The 18,251-nt window shown below is 41.8% G+C and overlaps 4 protein-coding genes across 5 annotated transcripts; 2 read left to right on the top strand and 2 right to left on the bottom strand.

The window, feature by feature from the left end:
* The first annotated feature begins 23 nt into the window (after window positions 1–23).
* Window positions 24–1,775, top strand: LOC117901101. Its single transcript, XM_034811729.1, has one exon. The coding sequence runs from the start codon at window positions 24–26 to the stop codon at window positions 1,773–1,775; it is 1,752 nt and encodes a 583-aa protein (XP_034667620.1).
* A 161-nt stretch (window positions 1,776–1,936) lies between these two features.
* Window positions 1,937–6,203, bottom strand: LOC117901324 (adenylate kinase isoenzyme 5). 2 transcript variants are annotated; one of them, XM_034812033.1, is made up of 9 exons: window positions 6,182–6,203; window positions 4,225–4,533; window positions 4,021–4,163; window positions 3,541–3,723; window positions 3,373–3,481; window positions 3,012–3,285; window positions 2,727–2,943; window positions 2,500–2,664; window positions 2,040–2,441 (listed from the first exon to the last, which is right to left on the bottom strand). In XM_034812033.1, the coding sequence occupies exons 1-9, from the start codon at window positions 6,201–6,203 to the stop codon at window positions 2,040–2,042; spliced, it is 1,824 nt and encodes a 607-aa protein (XP_034667924.1). The 2 variants fall into 2 exon arrangements, with proteins under 2 accessions (XP_034667922.1, XP_034667924.1); XM_034812031.1 differs by having other exon boundaries at window positions 1,937–2,441; window positions 3,012–3,481.
* A 4,190-nt stretch (window positions 6,204–10,393) lies between these two features.
* Window positions 10,394–17,124, bottom strand: LOC117901325 (protein rolling stone). The gene is made up of 7 exons (XM_034812034.1): window positions 17,042–17,124; window positions 16,191–16,376; window positions 12,392–12,656; window positions 11,359–11,584; window positions 11,179–11,298; window positions 10,932–11,115; window positions 10,394–10,855 (listed from the first exon to the last, which is right to left on the bottom strand). Exons 3-7 carry the CDS (start codon window positions 12,491–12,493, stop codon window positions 10,522–10,524), a joined length of 966 nt encoding a protein of 321 aa, XP_034667925.1. The 5' UTR covers window positions 12,494–12,656; window positions 16,191–16,376; window positions 17,042–17,124; the 3' UTR covers window positions 10,394–10,521.
* LOC117901326 (sex-regulated protein janus-B) lies at window positions 13,394–14,140 on the top strand. The gene is made up of 3 exons (XM_034812035.1): window positions 13,394–13,533; window positions 13,594–13,758; window positions 13,816–14,140. The coding sequence occupies exons 1-3, from the start codon at window positions 13,482–13,484 to the stop codon at window positions 14,037–14,039; spliced, it is 441 nt and encodes a 146-aa protein (XP_034667926.1). The 5' UTR covers window positions 13,394–13,481; the 3' UTR covers window positions 14,040–14,140.
* Window positions 17,125–18,251: the final 1,127 nt, after the last annotated feature.

Raw genomic sequence — 18,251 nt, 5'->3', positions numbered from 1 at the left:
ATGGTTTGTTGAAATCAGTTTCAATGGAGTATTTGATGGGTCGGTTGTGGGGTCTCGTATTCGCTGCATCTTCTGGCTTGGTGTACAATTCCGACGACGCTCTGCTGATTGGGGGTAACCTTAGCATACAGAAACTGATCGATCAGAATATCGAAGATGCAGTGGAAAAGTTTGACGTGAACATGGAAAATTGTAAGATGCCGCAGTTGAGGGTTTTGTCAGTCAGACAAAGGCCACGTGCCCCAGAAATTTGCATAGCGAAACATCCTCGTCTGATTGTGTCCAAGTGGAACCCGCAACGCCAGCAATATCAGCTGAAAATTCAGCAGGAAGTGGCAGCACAGTTGTCGGGGGAAGAAAAGCCCATCGTTGAATGTTCTTACAGGGTCATTGACCATGGCAGACTACGACAACCAGCGATGTTTAGGGACCAGCATTTGGTGCCCAAGCATGTGCAGGGAATGCGTTTGCAGTGTGCCCTGAGGGCTAATCGAAGTTATGCTATGCATTCACGTCATGTCTCTGAGGATTTGTCGTTTGTGCAGCTCAAGGAAGAGCTGCCGAGGCTGAGCAATCGCCAGCCCAGTGTCCTGCTGCTGGGCATTGATTCAATGTCGCGTGGCAATCTGCGGCTTGTCCTGCCCAATGTTAGTCACTTCCTCGCTGGCAGGCAGTGGCACGAGATGCGCGGCTTCAACGCAGTGGGGGACAACAAACTGATGGACTGCCCGGATCGTTTGTCGTTCGTGTTGCAGGACTTTAAGCTTGCCGGCTACGTGACTGCAATGTCTGAAGACCGTCCAGAGAAGGGCATGTGCCAGCGGCACACCGTGGACCACTATCTACGGCCCATGCCCATGCCCAAGCTGAGGCGGTGTCTGAGGAAACGACGAGGCATGGAACATACCCTGGACTATTGTACGCAGCTGATCGAGCGATATGTAAGGGGCTCGCAGCCATTCTTTGGCTTTTTCTGGATTCATGCCGAAGCGTCGCATCACGATGAGCTGCTGTTTGACTATCTAAAACGATTCGAGGTATTGGGACTCTACGAAGAGGCCATTGTGGTGCTGTTCAGCGATCATGGCATGCGTTTTGGCAACTTGGTTAAGCTACGCGATGACCAGCTGGAGGAACGTCAGCCCATGTTGTTTGTAACCCTGCCAAAATGGTTTCGGAAATGCCATCCGGGATTTTCCCGGGCCCTGCAGCTAAATCGCCATCGCTTGAGCTCTCCCTACGATCTTAAAATGATGCTGAAGCATGTAGCCTCGCTGCAGGTCTACCATGAGTCTCCTCGGTCTTATTCTCGTTGTCAGAGCCTGTTTTATGCTCTGCCCAAGAATCGAAGCTGCTACGATGCGGGCATCAGGCCACATTGGTGCACCTGCGAGGCATATAGAACGCTGCCACTCAGCGATAATATACAGACCATGTCACACTTTGTGATACAGCGAATTAATCAGTTTCTGAGCGATCTGAGTCTATTGAATCGCTGTAGTAAGCTGCGCTTGTCTGGCATTCGGGGTGCCCAGAGAAAGGAAAGATCACCGCAGGACGAGCCAAATATGATTCTCTATCGGTTGCAACTGGAAGCCCTCCCCAATAAGCTTGTGTTTGAGGCCACCGTCAGCTACAATGAGCTGACGCAACTAATGGATACGGACATCTGGGAGATTAGTAGAAAAAGCTGCATCGATCTAGCTGCCAGTTGCATTGGACACCAAAAGGCTTCAGTCTTTTGCGTGTGCCACAACAGAATAACTTATAATTAGATGCCAGAGGGCGGACTCTGTAAGATTTTATTTGAATTTCCATTGCATTGGACTCTTATGTTTATTCGATATGCAACTAGATATCTATATATATTCATACTTATACATAGGCCTCTAATGAAATCAAATGTTGAATTAAATTCTGACTCGGACTCTGTCGCGGAATCTGATGACTGCAAAACCTAAATGGTCCCTCAACAAACCTTAGACTATTTCGGATTAGAAAACTATTATAAAACCTTGCAATTAAATTCTGTTTGAGATCTACATATACGAGTCCACCGGATATCGCTCGGCCTCCTCCAGCATGTGCCTAAAGTCCACGGGCACGGGCTGTGGCACAGGGCCAGTGGGTGGTCGACCCGGCACATGGCCATTCATCATTTGTGTGGGTTGCTTGCCACTGGAGTGGCCACGGGCACTGCTGCGATTTTTGAGATGTCCATTCATCATGCTCACATGATGACTGATCGTGGGCACTGCCCCCGGGACATTCGTCTCCAGATCGTGCAGTATGGCATCCGTTTGCTCGTTGCGTAGCACTTGATTACCCAGCGGTGCGGTGGCATCTGTGTCGTCGCCTTGGTTCAGCAGCTGTTGGATATGATTCCGTATAAGACGCTCAAATTCACGCTGCACCGACGGACTGTCCGTATCGCCATCCACCTGAGGGATTGGTTTGGATTATGTATTGAAGTTTGGGGTTACACATAAGATCACTTACAATCTGCAAGCGATTGCTGGTATCCAAGGTCTTGAGCATGGGCAAAGTCTGCTCCCTAAATAGTTCCAATCGACGTCTGAACGAGGACACTGTATCGTCTATGCGTCCCCGTCCCAGCTGCAGCTTCGAGCAGTCCAGCAGTATAATCGGTGGACGTTGCTGGTACTAATGGGGAATACATTTTTGCGTTATATTTCCTTGGTTTAATCCACTGTGAATTTTCTCACCTTATTCTCAAAGTATCTAACTTGCTGCAGATTCCGCGGATAGCCATCAATGATGATGCCCGTTCGGTCGAGCAGCTGGCGCAGATTCGTTTCTAGTAATTGATTTAATGACTTTTCCGGTGCCATATCGCCAGCAGCCAGAGCCTCCTTAACCGCATAACTTTCGGTATTGGCACGTGGCGCAGAGTCTGTAATATTACGCAAAATGCGACCCACACTGCAACATAAATTAATACAGATATTAATTATAATTTAGAGCGGGTCCTGGCAATCTTAACACCTCACCTAACATGCGCCCAGCCTGGATTCAAACCCACAGCCTTGAGGCAAAGTGTGGCCTTGTTGCTGCCGGGTCCACCAATCACCCATATAATGGGTGGCAAAACTGGCAGATTCGCGGAATCCGTTTGTCGCTTTGGCTGTTGTGTGACAACCACACCGCTGTCATCGTCAGCACTGGTCGTAGTGGTGTTGCCGATACCCTGATGCTGTGCCACACTGCTCTGATCGATGGCCAGTGGCAAGATGGTCTCGGTCTCTGTGGCATTCTCGTTGTCGTCTGCAATGTGAGTCGCTTGGGCTTGACTAGGTGCAGTGTCTACGCTAACTATACTGCCGGGTATATCATGTATCCCTCTGCCCATACCTGTAACTCCATTCATCATGGCCTCTTGATTCTCGAGCGTGCTTAGTATATCTAAGACAGCGGTGCGAAAATCTTTATACACCTCTGTGGGTGCACGCTCGCCATTAACCTGAGGAATGGTCAAATAATTATAGATTTATAGATTGGTCTTTGAATTGTGTTACTTACGGCCAATAGCATATCGCTTTGATCAAAATAATCAGCGACTGGCATCACATTTTTAAAGAAATTTTCCAATTCCATTTTGGCTAGGGAGAGTACAACATGACCCAATTTGGCACCATAATCGATTTGCTTTTGCAATACCGATTGGCGCCACGATATTAAGATCACGCCATTGACGACTTGTATCTGTGGACGCAAAGGAAAAGCAAAGAAAATGGGAAAGTTACTACCAAAAATACAATGCATGCAATCATCATCCAATTAGCACTCGCTCGTGTCAGGATACACACTCTAAATTCATGGGAATTATGGCTGAATAAACAAACTGTTTGTGGGTATGTCTGTGACCCATTTGCCAGTTAATTAGTTCAAATAGTTCAGCCGGCAATTTACTGCGCCAATAAGACACAACACCAGCACACATGAAATATGAGTTGTGTTTTCATAATAAATAAAAAAGGATATAGAGGAGGCAAAAATTACCTTCTCCGAGTACTCAACAACGTCGCGCATGGAGCGTGGATATCCAGATATTAGGTATGCTTTGGCAGCTGGAGCCATTTTCATTTCCAACATCAGAACTTCGGTGACCGTTTTTGATGATAGTTGCGAAAAGTCCTGCATGTCTGTTAAGGAAATACTTGAATGCTCCACTGTAAGTCAAGTTTTTCCTTCATTATATCTTACCATTTCCCATTGCATATTGCTGCAGCAGATCCATCATATTGATGTGCGTTACACCACGTCTCTCCTGCATGAAAGTATCGCAATGGGTTACCTTGCCACTACCGGGGCCGCCTAAAACAAATATCACTGGCACTTTGGGCGGATCGAATTTGATTTTTCCAGCATTTTGCATATCGATACCGACGACATTGGTAGTAGCCCCCGATGCTATAGCGGCGGCTTCCAAGTCGCCAGAATTTTGGCCATTCCGATTTCGTGTATGATTCCAATCGTTGCCTGGTTCGCCGGTATCTTGTGCCGCGCTGGCATCTGCAACGAAAAATTATAGAACAACTTTAAGTTTTCTTCTAGGACTGATTGATTCGAGCAACAGTTGACCCTGAGCCTGGCATGGGGTTGCTTGGCCATTAGTCAACCGGAAACCGGATGTGTTGGCAAGTTAGCGGCGGTGGCGGCTACTTGGCCCCTCGTGCTAGTTTGGCATTAGTCCTGCGAGTCCCTTTGAGAGGTCGGAAGTAATTTGACAGAAGTGGGAAATTAGTTGGCGTGCAGCGAGGGGTGCTTGGTGGGTTGACAAATCGCACAAAACACATCATTAAAACATGGTTAACAATTATTTAATTGTATAGCAACTGGCTTTATACTCGATGGCATATAGAATTGCGTCATCGCTGAATTCATTCATGGAAAATCAGCTGCGACATATACATAGATAAACCCCTATAGCCCCCATACCCCCTTCTATCATGCAACCTCGCGTGCGGCAATTTCGCATATTTCCAGTCGTGTCCAAGCCGCACGAGTGTCCTGTGTCCCGTGTCCTGGCTTTAGTTCTGTGACATTTTTATTGATTTTCCTGCAGTTTTATTTAATTGACATGTTTTGTTATTGTTGCTATCCCTTTTCATCTTGTGTGGCGACACTTTTCATGGTTTTTCATGGTTTCCCTTATATCGTTTTTCCCATTTGTTTTTTGTGCTTTTGTGGGTGACGCGCGCGCCTTTTCAGGATTTATGTGTATTAGGGGTTTTTGGTGGTCAACGTACATGTCCAAGGATATATCGAGGCCGCCAAGTTCCGATTGAAATTATAAGAGCATTGAGCAAGGTTCGCCTCTAACCGTTATGGATATAATGCTGATATTCCTATATTATATATGTAGACTTCATTCAAAAATCGTTGTTTTGTCACAGAAAATTGTTTTTGCAAAATGATTGCCGTAATTTTAAATGGTAATTGTCATTTGAGCAATGGATAATTGAATATCAAAATGTCAGAGTATCCTTTCAGGGTAATAGCCAAGGAGAATCTGTTCCTTAAAGCCTAAGGCACAAATGGTTGAAATTATTTTAAATGAAACTAAGAAAATGTAATAAAGATATGTGGAATATAAACCGGGAGAGGGAAAATTCTAGGAGCAATGAAATAATGTATACTGCTTGGAATATCTTTAGTTATTTTTTCAGACATAAAATTGTTCAGACATAAAATTGTGGAATTCTGAACATTTCCTGCAATGTTTTGCTGATACTAGAAATCTAAGGTAAAGAAATTAAAGAAATTGTGAATGATTCCTGGAATATCTTTAGTTGATATTTTAAATTTAAGATAACGAGACCTAAACCAGTAGACTTAATTCCCTTTTTACATTATTTGCAACGCCTAAGACTATGCTACAATTATTACAAAAACATCTCAAATTCCAGTGAAAAGCAAGCCAAAAAATAGACTCCAATTAATTTAACGTCTCTGCTGTCCATTGCAATGAAAATCCTTAATGAAATGTCCTTTATGACACACTCCCAACGCAGCTTATTGTTCGCTATTCTCCCCCCATTAGCGTGTGCCCTTCGACTCATTAGGGGTATTTGTATATATTTTTTGTTGTCGAGAGGCCAAGCAACAATCTGTGAATACAAATCTCTGGCAGGCAGGGATCGGGGGCAACATTACTCACCTGTGTCTAAACAAATACCCATTATCCATTCGGTGGCCAGTATAGCTGAATTTTCGCAATGCTGTTTACCCTACCACGCATCTACCAGAAGCAGCAGCGGCGGCAGAACATGCAGCCCGGCGGCACACACACGCTTGCAACGCGTTGCACTGTTGCACTTCGAGAACAATTATCGTAAACAGGTGCTTTTATGTGTGTGTCTGTCTGTTGTTCAATGGAAAATTTGTGGCTTTAAAATTCCATAAATGTTTAGCACATTGCAACAGCAGCGGCTGTCCATGTTCGCGACGGTTAATATATATATTTTAGATATATTTTGTATATATATTTATAAGTATGTGTTTATTGTTGTGTATCTCCGGGATACAAGTTCGGGGGGTTGTCCGGGTCTTATGGTTGTTAACACGCACGAGAACGGGTGTACCACTGCCGCCGGTTATATTATGTTGCTCTTTGATTTTGTGTTCTGATTTCCGTTGGGGTTTCCGGGAGGGTGGCTGGCACGTACTTGCTCCATGAACGTCCGAAACGAAACTGAATTTCAAAATTGACAAATGACTCGGCAGCAAGTGTGTGAATGCCGATTCCGAATAGGAATCCGAGTCGCGGCACTGGACTTGGTCAACCGGTCGCGGACCAGGCGCGCTTTTCCAATTAATGAATTTTTTATGAATTCCAGTGGGTTGCCGAGCTCCCCCACATTCGTTTCCAGGGAGTATCCCTGTGTGTGTGGTTTGTGGGGTTTATCTATCACGGTTTGGATTTTGTGGAAAACTCACGCACCATTCTACTGGCATTTCCATGACTGTGTCATTCATGAGGCTGCCGCCACCGCCGCCATTTGTTTATGCGCTCCAAACAAAGTGTCCTGTCCGCGTGGAGTGTCCTGGAGCCAGCGCCAAGCGGTGCGTTTCTCATAGAGGTTCCAGCACCACACATGTTCAGACTTTGTGGAATACTTTAAAGCCCTGCCCCCAGCCCTGCCCTGCTGTTATTTCGTGATGTGCTGGGTGCTTCCCGTCGTCCATGTTGATTGTTCTTGTCATTCTTTTGTTTTGTTTAGTTTGGCCATAGTGTTTTTTGTTCATATTTTTTCGATCTAAATAAATCCTTTGACTTGCAGCTGTTCAAGTCGAGAAGCCAAAATACTAGGCAACAGCAAGGTTCAGGCTGTTAGGATATATCGAATCGAATATCGAATGCCAAGGAATTAAATTACCCAAGCATTTAGGCTGTAATTTATTTAATTTGATTTACTTGTCTATTTTTGGAGCCGATAATTTTCTACACACAGAGAAAAAAGATGAGACCATCGAACTAGATGCAAAAATATACGAAAATATTACTAAGAATACTCTAAAAGTATTCCATCATAATATCCGAAATATCAGTAATATGAAAATATATGATTTAAAATATTTTTTAATAGAGTATATTTTGTAGTGATTGATTGTATTGTGTTTTATACGAGAATTACAGTTGAATAATATTGTGCATAATAATTAAAAGACGAATATTGAATTTAACATTTGAAGTCGTGTTTCTCTTTACTCTGTTCAAGTGCAAAAATGTTTCATTTGAAAAATGTAATAAACAAGTTTTTATTAGTAGTCTTTTGAAAAGTTCTCCAGTTCCTACATTCCATGTAGAGAAGGACATTCGGAAGGATACGAGATTTAATTATAAACTTCAACTAATTAAATGACCCTGAGTGTGAGCTAACAAGAAGCGTTCACCTGTCATGACTTGAGCCAATCTAAAAAGACCCTTCTGTGAGCCTGATGGCAGCAAAATTGCGCAATCATGCCCACCCCTCACCACCACACATCTAAAACCTAAAACAAATACTATTTGGACTAACCGTCCAAATTGATAAACTCTATAAAGCGGAGAGATGAAACGATATAGCCTGTGGGTTTCTCCGTAAAGGAAGGGCAGAATGCATTCAATTAATATTTCACACCAATAATTGACTGTAATTATTAAGTTTTTCTGTTCCCCATTGTGTGCCGAAGGAGTGTGGCAGGGAAGAAGCGTTGACAGATGACAGCTGTCAAAATTTCCGAAATCAGTTCAATTAAAATTCTATTGATTTTGTATGGGGCTTTTGAAATGCTTGTAATACAGGAAGGGGGTCTGAGAGTGGGTCAGAGAGCGGGTCTGCGAGTGGGCCTGTGGCTGGGTCTATGGTCAGGGTTCTGGGTTCTGGGGGAGGTATAGGCTTAGGCAAGGACACGCAAGGAAGTTCAAAGCTCAAGGAAATTACATATCGATCAAATTGGTCTCATATCGATCCATGGCCGACCACAGATGCGACGCCTAATTTGTTGGAATTTGTGGACATGTCATGTGGCCCCGTCGACACAAGGACAAAAACAGACAACACCCACTACACAGATAATACCAACCGACACACTATAACCCATAGACTGACATTGACACCCACACCCAAAGGCCCATACCCCCAAACCCGGCACCCACACCCGTACCCCAAATCGTTGGGTTGAATTTTCCCAACTTATGAGTAAAGTAAAGCCTTCGCAATGACCACAACATCGAGGACTGAGGACCGAGGACTGAGAAAAGTGTACTGGTAACCGAGGCTCGTGTCTCTTGCTCGTCCTTGAGTCCGTCCGGTGGGGCGTTTGGTTATTAAATGCCTTTTTGAAACTTAATTAAGGCTACGGTGTTTTTTATACCCGGTACTCGAAGAGCAAATAGGGTATATTGTATTTGTGGGGAATAACGGTTGTATGTAACGCACAGAACGAAACGTTTCCGACCCCATAAAGTATATATATTCTTGATCGGCATCAATAGCCGAGTCGATTGAGCCATGTCTGTCTGTCCGTCTGTCCGTCCGTCCGTCTGTCCGTCTTGTTTGTCGGCTAGTTCTCAGAGACTATAAGAGCTAGAGCCACCAAATTTTGGCACCAGACTGCTGTATGCTCACACTGAAACCAGTGTATTTCAAAAATGAGCCCCGCCCCCTTCCGCCCTTGCAAAAGGGCGAAAACCTCCCAAATCTACAATTTTGAAGATAGCAGAAAACTCATTCCGTAGGGAATGACCATATCTATCAGATCACCAAATTGGGATCCGATTGGATAATTATTATAGCCACAATGAAGAAATTAATTGGCCTCTGCCCCTGACACTTCTCTGCCGCTGCCGCTGCCTCTGCCGCTGCCTCTGCCTCTGCCGCTGCCTCTGCCGCTGCCTCTGCCGCTGCCTCTGCCGCGACTCTGCCCTGACTCTGCAGTGTGTGTTTCTAGGGGAGGGTGGCGAGCCAAAGGAGCGTGTTGGCGTGAGTGGTGTTGTTGATGTAGATGGCAGATGAAGAAAAAATTTGACAAATAACCGGTGAAGTGCAGATGTAGTACTGAGTGCCGGGTATAAAAGTTGTGACGCGTAAGAAGCGTCTCACACGTCTCTTCTCGTTTGCCTTAAATATGTACATAATCCCAGGGCAAGGTGTGGTCACTGGTTGTTCATGCCTTTTTTTTGGGTTAAGCAATATGAACCGAAACATCTGTGATTAAGGACAATCCCGAAGATTGTCTTCAAATGGGGATCAAATAGAGGTGTTCAAAGGAGCTTAAGAGCGGCAAGAGAAGAATTTAGAGGAATGTAAAGGGGATTTTTAACTATTAAGGGTCCACCCAAGATGCAGAGAATTTCCCTTCAATCTTCTTCTCTCTCTCTCTATTGGATAATCTGTGACTATCCTTCTACTTTTATTTATAGCTTTCACCTAATCAGAATTAACCATGTCCTTGCCTGGTGTATTGGCCCCTTCGTGGCTTATGTATTTGGGCCAATAAAGTCATTTAAAGGTGATTAGTGGAATAGCCTAAAATATTTACAAATCTCAAACCAAATTTGACTCTCTGAATCTGTGGCATGTGGCAGTGCATGAGAACTTTGTAGCCGCCCCATGGCAGAGAGTCATCCACCACTCTCCCCCGACTATAATGTGACTGTTTTATATAAATTTTTGATCATCAACTGTAAAGTTCCCAAAGGGCGGAGCATCAAGGCTCTTTGGCTGGGTGAACAAACATGTTTTTGTCCCCATATGAAACTTTTAATTATTTTATGGCATTTTCGATGAGAGTTTTCAGTTTGTTATTTGTTATCGCGTTTAAATATTGATTTTGGCCCAAAGGACAGTCGAATTTTGGTTTATCTTGCGACACAAATGTTACCTATAATCCTCCAAATTTTAATATTTATTTACTTACAACTTAAAATATAAACTATAAAACATAATATCACTGGTTAGAATTCTACAGAATTTGACTAAAGCGACTAAAGCTGAGATAAATTTGTATCTTAATTTATTTTTTACTCGACTGCTCGCCCACACTGGGCGCATAGGCCTGATTCTCATAGCCAGCAAAATTGCCCAGAACCATGGATATGCGGGAGGGTGAGTGCTGTATGCCATTCCCTGTTTGTTTGTCATCCGATGATCCATTTATCTTGGTGCCAGTTGTGGGCAAAACAAAGTTTGCCCGCTGGCAACGTCGATGCAGGAACATTCGCAGCTTGAAGAAAGCAAAGAGCAGGACGTAGACGCAGCAGGAGAGTATAAGAATCCCGAGAACTGTGATAAAGGAGCTCTGTGGCTTGGTCCAGTCGATTACGTGATAGATATAGGGTTTGCCTTTTCTGTAGAGCGAAAATAATGTAAAGAATGATGTTGAATGTTGCTGAAAGCTGCTAAATGATGGTTGCCTCCACTTACTTGTTAATGCCGCCACACACTTGATAGATGTATGAAAATATGGCATAAGTTACGCCGAATAGTACGGGCAGAAATATATGTAGCAGCCGTAGCGGATGTGCCACAATCCACAGATCGATGAACATGCAAATCGAGTTGAAGGCATGAGTGAGCACATTTGTGGCATCCAAAGTGCTCTCATTAGCTGAAGAGAAAACAAAAAATATGTTTTAATTCTTAAAAAAATAAATTTGAAGAACCCACTCACCATCATAGAGAATAGTCCAATAGATAATGGTTATAACAATAGATAAAACCAGAGTTATAATGTGCATGCCCCAGTACAAGCGAAAGTAGCTGAAGTTGCTCTTCACATTCAAAAGTTTATCTGGAAAATTCACATAGAATTAGCTACTTAAATACTTAATTTATATATCCCAAAACTTACCCGCATATTCTGGATGATAATGCCAAATGGTCACCAGTATGGCACCCAATAAATTTGTCAGCATACACATCCAAATGCCCCAATTGGTCATGTAGATAAAGTACAGCCAATAGCTGGTCTCATCATCTGCCAACGGCCACATGGACTCGATGACCACGCCCACAAAAAACAGCGCCATGAACCAGCGATAGAATAAATAGGTAATGCTTTTGGTGCAGGTTTGCCACTATAAAAAAGAATTATGGAAAATTCCCAGATTAGTTCTTGGACTATAATTAGATTAAAAATCACTCAATTGATTCAAAAATCAAAAGTTATTTGTCTGAACCATATAATAATAGGGTTTTCTTATAGCTAATCTTTTAGCCATGGCAAGTAGCCAGCTAGTGGCTACTAGTGGCTAGTGGCTTGGTGCTGGTTTGCCCCGCTTATGAATATTTCAATGACATAATTTAAAATGCTAGAACAATCGCTGTACGTTGCGGGCGGTCTTAACTGTCGAGAGAGGTCACATTCTATTGATACTGTGAATGGAAGAAGTCATCAAATATGCTCAAGGATAGACCACACAGAAAATGGTTTGAAAAAAAATGCGAGCGAGCAAAGAAAACGCCCACTTTGTTTTACACTTGGGATTGGGATTGTCAATGGAGCCGCTCAAGGATATATTAATGGACTATTTGGAACAACCAGTGTGGTTTTTGGATATACATTCTTCTGGGTAATTATTGGCACCTTCTTTTCTGTGCAGTCTCCTACTATAATCTCTACCATAGCCAACCTCCAAATGCGTATGTGTCCCACGGATAAGACCAGTTTAAAAATGAACCTTCATGTACATTGACCCGGCACCGAGTGCAATACAAATAGTCCACCTCCTCCTCAGGTGCGTGTCAATCGTAGGCGTTTTGTGAGAGCTATTAACTTTACAGTATTTGTTTTTACATTGGTGTTGCTTGAGACTCTGTTTATCTGTTTGTGTTTCTCTCTGTCTGTGAGTCTCTTTCTATATGTTAGAATTTCTATATCTTACCTGCGATTTGACAAAATCATCGGGCGTGTCATGATCAAAGCCGCAGCTTTTGCGTGCAAACTCCTTCTTTACGGGTTGGACTATCACCTGAAGTTTGCTCATCTTGCTGGCTAGCTGTTTAGTCTCTGACTATTTGCTTGGTTCTGTGCAGGCTAAAATGTTTGCTTGGCTTACGTAAGCCGGTTGCTGCATGCAACTTTTGTGTTCTCCAAAGGGATTATGCAATGCCAATGGTTTGCGCTGATGCCATGGGGCTAAGCACGATCTGGAAAAGCAATGCAAAAATATATTAGAAAAGTTATGAATAAATATTTTAGGGTTACATCAATTAAAACAGTCTCACAATAAAAACAAAAACGTGCAAATCGTTCAACTGAGCAGTGAACGAACAAAACCTTCAGGTTTCAGCGATACACCGATTGAGCCAAACCTTCAAGTTCCTCCTTGCAGGACATTCAAGGAAAAACCTTTAGGTTTCACCGGAATTCAAATTTTTAATGTTAAATAAATCTAAATAACTTCCGATGATTGCAGCATAAAAACAGTTTTTTACCCGACACGATTTTTCCGTTTCGAACCAAACTAACTTTTTCTAAAGATGGGGCCTAGAAATGGTTTATGACAATTTTTGTTTTTCTATGGCAGAGTTTTTTTTTAAGAATTTTAAAAATCTGGTAATTTAAAAAATTTGAAGAAACAAATTTAATCCTGTGGTCTTGATTCTTTTGTGTTCATGTGCTTTAATTTTGCTTCATTTAAGGTTTTGCTAATCAAAATCTATGGAGAATCGGCTGAGCTAAAATTGGATGACAGAAGAAGCGTTAAAACAAATACCAGACTTTAAAAATTCTTTAAATAACGTATTAATTAAAGCAGTTAAATTGCTTGGTTCCCTAGTCTTTTTCAGCACCTTACGGGCTGTTTTTAATTTCCGATTTAATGCACTCATTTGGAAAATGCTTTCCTGTTCTAAACTGAGTACACAGTTGTGGGGAAGTCATGCCAATCCATTTTCACTCAAAGTCAATCCTATCTCTGTGTCGTCAACATCTACAAAAGTACAAAATTTAACAAAAATAATTTTCTCGATATGGATATAACACGAAAGCTGCTTGTTCCCACCTGGCGACCTCTAATGCGGGGTGAGTAAAATCGTATCAGGAAAATAACAGCAGGGGAATAAGATTTTGGGGGTTGGATAGCAACCCGATTGTATTGTGACAGTGCAGTGCGTTCCCTGATCAATTTCCCTGTGGTGAAGATGGAGAAAGGCAAATCCAAATATGTAATGTCCCATGTCTATATCCATGGTATGATGGGCAGTGCCAAGCAGGTGATACGCAGCAGTCCCAGAGCCAAGTACCATTGTGAGTTGAAGAGAATCTGTGAGGCTTTACATTTAAGATACATTTATATCCCCTCAGTGCACGTCTATGATAAGCTACAGAAGGAGGCAAATGGCTTGGGTTTATGCACCCAGGGCCTGGGCGGTGGCTATCTTGTTTATGATCCGCAAAATAAATATATTAAGCTCTATGGCCGATCGGGTGTGCTGGGTAAGGCCGATCATGAGAAGGCCAAAGAGATTTTGCGCAAGGCTTGTCCAGGCTGTAAAATCGACGCAGAGTCCGGGGAAATTGAGCCCTAAAATCATTACTCTTTGAATCGAATTTCCAAATTTACTGTTGCAACTTCAGATTTATATTATGAAAATTAAGAAACACAATTTTGATGCCGGGATTTATTAAATTATGGTTTACATTTCCTTTGAGCATGCGCTTTGAAAGGCTTTCCTTTGTAAATCAGACATAAATTTACAGCAAAATTACAGTCAAGAGTCTGGTTAATCATGCTTATAATGCTGCCATTGATGGTATATTCATATTATTTTATGGAGTGCAATAGTCTGAGTGGGGAGGCTCATCATTTATAGATCAATTTAGCTGGCAGTTCATGCGCTTCGCTGCACCGCTTTATTGTCGTGGCCATTGAATAATTACACGCTAGAGTACATATATACATACATATATATAATATCAGAAATATGAACCCTTCCCGCAGCTGTTTTGGCATTGGCTTTTGCTTTGTTAATTACAGCACTGAAAATATAAATGTAAGCAAAATATGAGACAATTAGCCTGCTAAGGTCGAAGTCATGAAGCCTAAGGTTCTTCGCTGTTCAGTTTTGAGATCGAGGTGTAGGTCGTACACCCCACAAAAAGAGTTGGGTAATTTATAATATAGACAGCCAGCACTAGTACAATGGAATTATAACGACTATTATTTACGGAATGACTATGGTAACGCCAACCTTGGGACATCCATAAAGCGGCGTCACCTTTGATTAGATATTGCCAGTCGTGCTGCTGCTCAAACTCCACTTTAAACAACATCATTTGGTTATATGTGGCCAACTTTTCTAACAAAATAATTACCGCTGCTCTGGGTGGTATTATACGAGCACTACACATGATGTTCAGTGTCCCTGAACTTTCACGAACGGCACGCTAATGAAATGTTTCAACAAGAAAACGCGTCTACCCACCACCTAACTAGAGGTGTTTGACTGGGGAAGTAGCGCTGGTGCGGTGCTCAATGGTTAACAAACAGTTTTTGGCCACAACTCACTTTGGAGTCTTTTCTTGTGTTTACACGTTTTTTTTTCGGCGGGTCGCTTCTCGCTTGTGCTACTAAAAAAAAGGGGGCCAAAAAAGCATACAGCAGTTTTGTCTGTCTGTCTACAGTGCGTATCGAAAAGGTATTACAGATGAAGGTAAACGTTGCAGACCTACTTTTAGATAAGCCAGTTGTGAAACTGACTGTACTCTCGGATCTACGACAAGATATATAGGTTTATGGCCCCTGAAGTTGTACCCAACAAAACTCGTTGACCTTTACGAGAGCTGTGTAAATAATTTTTGTTGTCGTCTTGAATGCAGTCAAACCGCTCGGGTGAGTGGCAGAGCAATGCCAAAAATGGCTAAAGACACGGCCAAGATCTTATGAAGATCTTCTCTATGATAAGATAAAGTCAGCGACAGACCACGCGGTCTTCTGATTAATTCACAATCTTTTCTACAATCACTTTTCAATCAAACAAAAAGTGAAATCAAAAGCATTTCTTATGCTAATCAAAAAAACTTTCATTCTCAAGTGGATCTTTGCTGCATCATAAAAATTCTTGTGGTTTATATTTAGTAAACATTTTTGGAATAGACGCTAATTATTCCATTGATAAACGGTGATTTGTATGGGCAGGAGACGAACCCTCTAAATAATTGTTGGCTGTCGATTAGACTGTCAATAAAAAATAATATTATGGTGCTTGTTGACAGAAACGCGTTGTAAAGTGATTAATAAGTTAAGAACCGCACATAACCGTCATTTGTTCCATTTGGGAAACATTATGTAGCATTTTATAGCTAAAAAACAGTTGACATTTTTACGATTTTCCACGCTATATATTGAGTCAATTATCGACTGCTAATTAAGTTATCCAATAGAAATGTTGTATGGGCAGGGCAGAGATCGTTCAAGCTGTCAATTATATTTGATTCAAGTTGACTTTTTTTGGAGTGTGTCTTTAATTGAAAAGATAAATAATAAAATTAAAAGTAAAAGTCATTTATGGACTGGAAATTCTTATAGAGATTCCCGCAACTAAAACAGCTAGCACAAGTGCGGAGAAAACTTGTTTCTCGAGTGCAAATCAACAAATTAGATTAGCCCGTGCGATTACCATAACTAAAACAACCTTTAGCACCTTTTTACAAATTTTCAATGTGTGTGTAACACTCACCTTCAACCAGTTCGTATCCAAGTTCGTTCGCACACAGGAAATTTATAATTGTTCAGTTTTAGTTGGGCAGCACACTATTTGGGGGGGTTTACTCATTAACGTTTTATGTGTCGGAACGTGCCTGCAATTTTCAAGTGTACAAGCACAATGAGGCAATCCGTATGCGATACACCTCCGAAATAGAAACTTTACCAAAGCAAATAAAAGAATTTCAATTTAAGTAAATTTAAAATAGAATAAATATACTTTATTTCTTCGTCAGAAAGCCATGACAACTGGCAAACCACATCATCATCAACATCAACAATTCAAATGGCCAGACCCCAGACTCTGGCTACAAAACAAAGAATAAAGCAAGAAATTCGCTGAAGATTTGCTGTCTGAACAATCTTTATTTTCTTAGACAGTGAATATATTTTTTCTAGGTAGTTATTTATGCCACAAACTCTTATTTTTTATTGTTTTAGTCACAAACTCTTATTTTTTGATTGTTTTTGCCACAAACTCCTATTTTTTGATTGTTTTTGCCACAAACTCTTATTTTCTGCTTCTGTTTTTGCTATTATTATTTTATTGCGGATTATACGCGGAGCTTGGCTGGGGGGGCCTGGAGCTGTCTGTCTGTCTAAACTGTTTTTTTTTGGCTTGCTTGGTAATTTCTATTTGGGTCACCAATGGCAACAGCAGCAACAACAACAGCTACAACAACTTTGCATAACGGTATCTAGACATATTTTCGAGTTGTACGATGACGGCTGCAACAACAAACAAACATTCACGCGCCAATGCACCAGAGAACCTCCAAAAGGCAGTCAGAGAGAGACAAATACAAACGACACGCACTAACTAACCATCCGATAAAATATTCGTTGTGCAGACCATCCGAAATCACGACTTTTCGCTGCGACGCACGGCATAAAAATGATCGTTGATCCCCCTCAAAGCTTGCTCGTGGGTTTGAAGTTGATCGTAGGAGTCAGGCTGGGTATCTCGTGTATTGGCTTGGATATCGTAAAGTCTGGCCTCGTATATCGTAAGACTCGGCTGCTGCTTCTGCGACGACGACTGCCAAACACGAACACAGCCGCCAGGTTAGCGATTCGTGCGGGTTGGATGTGTTTTATGTGCGCTCCAGCTGCTAGATGGTACAGGTGGGGTATATAGGCTTCAAACCACTAAAAATCAACCCAATCGGAGCCACATTGCACCATGAAGCATGGCCTGACCACATCTATGTTCTCTTGCTCTTATTATGAGGCTTAAACCTCCATTTAATGGGTATACTCTATTCTAAACACCAAACATACCCATCTTAGTTGTTTTATTTTGCGCTGCTGCTGCCGAGATATTGACAGAACGATAAAAGCCATAAAACACGATGCGATGCTTCAGCACTCTTTACTCTGTTTTTGCTGACTGCTTCTTCTTTTATCAAGTCTGAGCTTAATTACTCGTTTATGTTAGTGTTTGTATGTGCAAGTGTGTGTGCGCATATTTTGGGCAAAGAATAACAAAAAGGCTTTCTCGTACAGTTTGCCAAATGTATAGAGTGGCGGAGGGAAATACAAGGGGATAGATCGTATGTGTGGTATGCCTTAATCAAATTTTGTACTATTCCGCCTCTGATTACTGTTACGTTCTTTTCTTACAGCTGTGTTCTTGAAATCTAATTACCAAATTTACAAAGAAAACGGTTTACACAAAGGCAGAACCAGAATAAGAATCAAAAGTACGGTAAGTCTTGGAATTGGGTTGGAGTGAGACTTAAAGCGAAAACACAACCGAAAATTAGAATTGCTCGTTACCCAATTCTGTATGTGTCATTGAACCTGCTGTTCCACTTTAAATTGAAGATTAGGGTATATATGTATGTACATAAGTTGGGTGTTTATAAATATTTTTAAGGCTCTTAAAAAACATTGATAAGTTGCGTGGACAAGAAATGTATTTAATTGGATGTTCCCAAAACTGAAATATATGTATACATACATATGTATGTATGTACATATGTATATCATTATAGATAATATCTCTTTGATGGATCTTTGATAAATTCACGGA

Source organism: Drosophila subobscura, chromosome U (assembly GCF_008121235.1).
Source record: "Drosophila subobscura isolate 14011-0131.10 chromosome U, UCBerk_Dsub_1.0, whole genome shotgun sequence".
NCBI lineage: Eukaryota > Metazoa > Arthropoda > Insecta > Diptera > Drosophilidae > Drosophila > Drosophila subobscura.
The sequence above is the reverse complement of the archived record's forward strand: the minus strand, read 5'-3'. Positions and strand labels throughout refer to the sequence as shown.